General features: G+C 41.3%; 1 protein-coding gene across 2 annotated transcripts; it reads left to right on the top strand.

The window, feature by feature from the left end:
* The first annotated feature begins 3,799 nt into the window (after positions 1-3,799).
* Positions 3,800-7,272, top strand: phox2bb (paired like homeobox 2Bb). Of its 2 annotated transcripts, XM_061726138.1 has the most exons (4): positions 3,800-4,304; positions 4,959-5,146; positions 5,664-5,921; positions 6,610-7,272. In XM_061726138.1, the coding sequence occupies exons 1-4, from the start codon at positions 4,064-4,066 to the stop codon at positions 6,661-6,663; spliced, it is 741 nt and encodes a 246-aa protein (XP_061582122.1). In that variant the 5' UTR covers positions 3,800-4,063; the 3' UTR covers positions 6,664-7,272. The 2 variants fall into 2 exon arrangements, with proteins under 2 accessions (XP_061582122.1, XP_061582121.1); XM_061726137.1 differs by having other exon boundaries at positions 5,664-7,272.
* The last annotated feature ends 221 nt before the right edge of the window (positions 7,273-7,493 follow it).

The raw sequence follows: 7,493 nt of genomic DNA, 5'->3' as shown, positions 1-7,493 counted from the left end.
GGGTCTGCATGGCTGCAGCATCTGGAAGAGAACGACAGGAGTTAATGCAAGATAACAAGGAATATTATACAATAGCAATTTGTAGCCCTTGAAATCTAAATACTTTCCCGAAAACTCTACTGGATGCTTAATTCCCTCTGTCGGCGAAATGGAAGCTTGGTTATAATTATAAATCCGTTTTCAAATTGGTGATGTCTGACCCCATATGTTAATCTATTCCTAGCTTTGAGCACACAATCTCCATTTCCAATCCAGAAATTAATATCTGGATGAATTATAGGAGGTTTACCTTCTTCCACAATAAATGCGCAACAGATAATGCAGCCAACATCATAACTGGGCCAGTGCTCAGCAGACTGAACACTTTCTTTGTGCAACACTTTTTTTTCTGAAGGCTTCAGACACGGAGAGAAGACACAAGCTTCTAATTCAATTTTGCCTCTTCTCCAGATGTCACTTTCCATCTGCGCGCTTGCAAACGCGATGCGCTTTTTACGCAGCAGCCGGGTACACCTTAAAGTTTGACCCTTCCTGTCCCACTTCATGAATTTGACTGTTTTGGATTTTTAAAGTAAGTCACATCAATAATAGATTTTATAGCGTTGACAAACAAAATATTAATTGCAATATAGTGTGGAACTGTAACTACCAAATATTTTTTACCTTCCTTTGTTTTATATTAAAATATGTCTCCTATATCTCTCACCCGCAAATTGAGACATCAGACTAAATCACCATGGGAGCATCCCCAAAATTATTATTTCTTTAATCTGCTGCGCGGCCCCTCCCGTGCAACACGCGGCCTTATTAATAACCGATAAGCGTAGGATTTCCTCGGGCGATGGAGTGAGACATTGTAGGTGAAATGTGACAGCGGGACCCTCCCATCCCTCTCCCTCTTTTTTTCATCCTGCTCTGTTTCTTTGGCTTTTCGGGGGAGTGGATCCATCCAATCCATCCAGAGACAATGGTATTTTGTTCCTCTTTTTGTCCCTCCTGTCGACCCGCATTCCTATATCGCTGAGCAACGATAGTACGCACTAAATGGAGAGGAGTTCCTCCCATATCCCGGCTATTGTTCGGCACTTGCCAGGGGAATTTAGGGTACTGCACACATCTCATTTCCCTGATTTATTTAAGTGAAGCTACATTCAAAGTCAGTTATTTGCACCATAATTACGAGTTAACTACCAATTCACTTGAATTAAAGGCCCATTAAACCTATACTGTAAATCACTACAGGTGTTTAAGCAACAGCGCAGCTTCCGTGTGCACCTTTTGTGTCTTTAAAACGCTTTAAAACTTTTTGGAACCAGCTCAGACTGCAGTGTTCCGCCCATCACATTTAATATTCTCACATAAAACAATGTCAAAGTGACTTCTCGTCCCGCCCGGACCAGCTGAAAGAATTAAGAGATGTTGAAACTATAAAAGAAGGGGGCGTTTCAATAGCTGGTGGACTATGGTGGCAGGACACAGGGGCACAAGAATAAAGAGCGGCTTCAGTGAAAGAAACTGATGGCTAAAAGCTATAATTGTATTTGCCTCGGCGAAATATCAGAAAAGACTTCACGTTTCTTTGAGCGTTATTAGATTAATTCCCAGAGATGGTTTCTTTTCTTGCTGCCAGACGCGTGGAGGGAGGACGGTGGGCCATTTGGCTCTTTGGTTTCAATAATCAAATTAACCATTTGGTACAACTTTTGGGTCTCAGCTCGTGTGTAGAAAGAAAAAAATAAAAAGAAAGAGAAAGAGAAAGAGAAAACATTTACATAATAGGGACCGGGTTGTGTCAGGAAAGAATTAACGTTTTCTGCTTTCATTGATCTCCGAGAATACAATGTGCACACGGAAGAAAGGGGAGAAACACACTGCAACATGTCAGCATTTGTGCGGAAAAATAATTGATGGCAAATCTCCTCGTTTAGCTCGTCCTCGATTTCTTAACTTATGTTATGGGAGCTGCACCTTCAGCTTATTTGGGCAGAATTTGTCTTAAATGTTTATTAATTAATGTATTTGGATCCACATTGCAGATTTGAAATCTTCTATATATGAAGTAATAGGAAAGCTATTCTCAAACCAATGTACAGTTGTTTTATCTGGAGTAAAAGCTAAATTTGGGTATTTGTGAAACTGAAACACACATCAAAAGCATTTGTATTTCATCAAAATACGTTTTCTTTCTTTCTTTCTTTTTTAAATCAACATAGAAATGAAATTCTGTTTTCAAGGTTTCTTAAAATTGGTGAAAGAAAAAAATCAGATCAATACACTGATAAAATCAAATAAGTCTGAGGCGCTCCAGAAACAAGTCAAAGCAAAAGATCTATAATAATCCCATAAAGCCGAACTGGTTGTGAGACAAAGCTTTATAATATCCAGTGTCCGAAATGATACCAAACTTACATGCAATCACAATAACCAACGTCAATCATTTGCTCAATTTAATTGTTGCACCAATAATTCCTGCCGCTCCATTTTGCGCTCTGATAATTTGAAGGAAAAAACCCACAGCTTCGACAGAGGACTTGAACTCGGTCCAATGAAAGAAGAAGAAGAAACACATCGAGTGTGTAAGCGCCATACAAAAGGTTCACCCTATTACACAAACCAAATTAACCACTCAGCCAATATTGGAAGCCTAAGAGGTCCGATGACTGCCTCGCCAGTTCGTTACTTTCATTACAAAGATGTTATTTGCCAAATAAACGGAATAATGAAAGTAATAAAGACAATTATAAACTAATTCGAATCATAAAATAGCGCGCGCGCACACACCCTCACGGAAGTTTTGCAGAGATGATTCTGCAGCAATGCAAGGAAATAATGAGGATAATGTAGTATTTGGTGAGAAAAAACGCGGGCTGTGATATTAAAGGTAGGGAATTCGTTTATTGCTCTTCCTGAACTACAAAATGATGACCTTTGCTGAAAAAGGCTCTTGCTTCAATTCATTTTAATCAGTTCAAAATGCAAAAATAGCTGATTTAAACAGTTACAAAACTGCAGAAATGTATTGTTTCATAAAGAAAAAAATATTTTTGGTGCATTTTTAAGTTATGTTATGTGATGTACACCTTGCTAATGTATTTGCATCTTCTTCAGTTTTAAAAATCACATTCTTCTAAATGCAAAAAAAAAAGGGTCAGATATTTCCTTCTCATACGTTTTCTTGCAAACTGAAACAACTGTCCGCAAAGATGTTTCAAATATCCAGTGCATATGAAAACGCATTTTTGCACCACAACGCAAAAAATACTTCAACACGATAGAAATTCACGGATTTTACCCCTTCAGCGCAAAAGACAACAGTCTCAACCGGAGCAAGTATTAAAAAAATGTCGGAGCAGACGGGCAGAGAGAGGAAGGCAGAGGGGGAATACTCTGTGAAATCCTGCCCAAGGTATACGGTCGCTTAAAAGGCTTAAAAGCTTGGAGAAAATTGGATCAGGGAGAATCGTCACCCAACTTTCATTATTTCCAAGTGGTGTGATTGAATTAAAGGGCAAGATGGTGGTTGGAGAGGAGTGGGGTGGATGGGTAGAGGGGTGGGCGGTGGAGGGGTGCGTAATGGCGTGGTATTAAATTCTAATTAGAGATGCAGGGGATCAATGATAGGGAGGTTGGACAGCCCGGGCCCCCAGTGCCAGCCCAATAGACTGATGAGTTATTGTCATGTAAAAAAGCGCTAGCAATAAGACCAAACGCTTTGCTATTGTCCAAGCGGAAAGAGCCAAGTTTATTATGAGGACTATATGCTCTAGAGACCTCGGGCTAGGCGGCTCTTAGGGGGCTTTTCATAAAACAGGGCTAGGTTCCTATAAAGGAGGCCAGTTTTGGAGCAGGCGCTGAGCAGTGAACATCTACCTAACCGTCCAGCCTTCCGCAAACCAGTTTAAACCAAACAAGTCATCTCTCCCCAAAACTCAGACCGCGCGCGTCCTCCTCATTTTTATTTCCTTTTTTTTTCCTTTCATACCCATTTTTGGGTGCCTTTCTTTGCTATTTTTTGTTTTTTTCCAGAGAGGTGCAGATTTCTATCTCTACCGAGCCTTCTCAAATGTATAAAATGGAGTATTCTTACCTAAATTCCTCTGCCTACGAGTCATGTATGGCTGGGATGGACACGTCGAGCTTGGCATCGGCCTATGCGGACTTCAGTTCGTGCAGTCAAGCGAGCGGGTTTCAGTACAATCCCATCAGGACCACTTTCGGGGCCACCTCCGGGTGTCCGTCCCTCACGCCGGGGTCGTGCAGCCTGGGGACCCTGCGGGACCACCAGAGCAGCCCGTACGCCGCAGGTAAGCAGCGGCTCCGCAGCCTCAACCCCGCGTATTATAGGACGCCTTGATTGCATTTGAAAATGGAAATGTGTTTAGTATTTACCAAACGAAATTTGCTTACACAAATGAAAGAATTTATCACGTTAGAAGCGATTGCAGGCAAGGGGTAATTCGGTTATGGGGTTATACTATCCCAGTCACACCCAAAACCGCCAACAGAATTATCTTAAGCTGCCAAAATGATAGGCATAATTTATTTACTTTGCGATGAGACATAAAGCTTCGAAAATAATTAGATAACCAAAGACTAAAGCTCATTATTGACACCGAATTGGAGTTACAGTATCAACAACCGGGCTGGGTGGCAACATTATGACAAGTTTTTCCAAACTTGAGCCGTGATCTGAGGAGCAACAATTAGTTTAACATTAAAATTAACCGCATCACGGGTCAGCAGTGTTATCAATTCTGAACTAATCCACAGGTAATCAAATGCACGAGACAAGCAAGAGCTTCAACCCAGCGTCCTTAACCGAATTTTATACAAAATATCTTATTTGAATTTACTTTCATTTGACACCATCACATTTATAACACCCCTGCTGCACCTTCCCCATTCTTCACGGATATAGGACGCACATCTAACCGCGGCTTTTCATTTGCTTTTTACAGTTCCGTACAAACTGTTCACGGATCACGGCGGACTGAACGAGAAGAGAAAGCAGAGGCGCATCCGGACCACGTTCACCAGCGCGCAGCTGAAGGAGCTGGAGCGGGTTTTTGCGGAGACGCACTATCCGGACATCTACACCCGAGAGGAGCTGGCACTCAAGATCGATCTGACTGAAGCGAGAGTGCAGGTACAGCCTTGCAGCAGACGTGGATATGCTCCTGTTACGCATGATTACCCAAGAGTGGATTTAGGATAAAGACATATTTCGCAATTATTATTTTTCATTAAAGTTTTAGAGGAGTAAAGGTGATTTTTCACCTTGATATAATGGTTTTGTCCTTTAGTTTGTAGTATTTGTCCTGTCTTGGTTTATTTTTGGTCTTATTCTGTTTTTATCTTCCCTGCTTTTTGCATTGTTGCATCATTACTCCATTGAGCAATGTTACTGTAATGTTGTTGTTTTTATTCCAATTCCAATAAACAGATTGTGGAAAAAAAAAAGATATAGCTCTAATGAACTTTTGACCCGCTGTTGCGCAATGATGCCGTTTTTCTTTGGGCACGCTTTCGGAGATTTAAAGCTTTTAACAACACATGCCAATGACATGACTCCGTTCTATATATGAACAGTAAAACATAATTTCACAAACACTTATGATTTATAATGTATCTTAATTATTCCTTTTTTTTTAATCTATTTTCAGGTGTGGTTCCAAAATCGGCGAGCCAAATTCCGCAAGCAGGAGCGCGCAGCGGCAGCAGCCGCGGCGGCCGCCAAATCCAGCTCCGGTAAGAAGGTTGACTCCAGAGACGAAGACAGCAAAGACACGAAAACTACCGACCCCGACAGCACGGGAGGACCGGGGCCGAATCCGGTCCCCACCTCCAACTGCGGCGGCGGCGGCCCGAGCCCCGGCGGCGTCGGCCAGGCCAACAACCCCGGGACCGGAGCGGTGGAGCAGGTGAAGACCTCCGTGTCCGCCGGCATGGGAGTGACGGCGCCGGGCCAAGGCTGGGCCAGCGCGCCGGGGACCATCACCTCCATCCCGGACTCGTTGGGCGGGCCCTTCGCCAGCGTACTGTCCTCTTTGCAAAGACAGAACGGAGCCAAAGCTACATTAGTAAAGACCAGCATGTTCTAATGGCGCTCCGGAGAAAAGGGGAGACGAAAACAGAGCGCAGGGAAAAGAGATGCGTGTCCTCCTTCCCCGCAGACTGAAAAAGCAATCGCTCCAGACAGACTCGAGGACAATAAAAAAAAGCTGTTAGAAAAACGATGAATACTGTTATTTTATTATTTTTTTTCGCCTTGCGCCGTTTCTTGTGGTGAACAGTTTCCCTGTAAAGTTGACCACCTTAAGTCACAACAACGTTGTTTTATTGAAACAAGTTGGGTGACATGCTTTTCCTCTCGTTTCCATCTCCGTCTTGTCTCAGAAATGAATAACAACAAAAAAAGCACCTATGGGACTTACATAAATTGGAAACAAGACATCTCCCTGCAATCTTGATTTTAGAAAAACGAAGTGATCAAATGTTGAGAACTTCTTCCTTTTTGCAAAATTGCGAAAACAAAAACGTATGCGTAATTGAAATTATGATTTCCTTTTTTTTCTTCAAATAATAATAATTATTCCATTTTTGTTACAGATACACTCAATATCTGACCGAGGATGCTCTCCCACAAGTAGCTACATGATCTGAAATCACCAATATCCAACACCACGCTTTCGCATTTGCTTTTTCTGACTTTAGACACAACCTGCTGTGTGGAAGTGGACTCTTGCAGCTACGTTTTTATTCCTTGTTTTTTCCTCCAGGGCTACTGAGAGTTTAGTTTCTTTAAATTATCGATGTAAAGACACTTATTTCCTCGAGTTAAAAAAATGGCACAAACTGAACTGTTCACCTCTGGCAGGAAATCTGTATGTTTTGTGTGTCTTTCTACGGCAGTGTTTTGTGGCTCAAATTGTATAGTGTTAATACGTATTATTGTCTCCTATAGTTGGACCATAGGCCATACTCCCTCGTAGAGCGATCATACAAGTCTTTTCGATGTTTTAATAAATTCCCTTGTAAGAATTTATTTTGGGTAAAAAAAAAAAAGAAAAAAAACGGGAATGGATGCAAACATTGTATTTATTTCTATATAATTTGCATGTCGTCTCTTTGTCTGATTTTTCGATGAGTTCTCTCCCATTTTGTGAGCATTATGTAACATGTTTTGTCCATGATCCAAAAGTTATTTATATGTAGGTAATGAATGCTTATATTTAAGAAGGAAATATTTCTACATGTGCACATAGTTTTCCAGGTGTACCACTGAAATGATTGTTGATGATAAAAAAAAAAATAAGTCAGTTGCTTTTGCCTTGTGTTCTTTTTTTAGGGGGATCAACACAACGTTAAGATATACGTTCAGGAGTTTACAAACCATCTTAAAAAAGGAAATCACACCTATTTCTCTTTTATTTCTACCCATGAAGTTCAATAAAATTCCCTCATGTTGGTTGAAAACGGTTGGACGTTTCAGC

Source organism: Cololabis saira, chromosome 7, assembly GCF_033807715.1.
Source record: "Cololabis saira isolate AMF1-May2022 chromosome 7, fColSai1.1, whole genome shotgun sequence".
NCBI lineage: Eukaryota > Metazoa > Chordata > Actinopteri > Beloniformes > Belonidae > Cololabis > Cololabis saira.
This window is presented reverse-complemented; position numbering and strand designations above follow the sequence as displayed.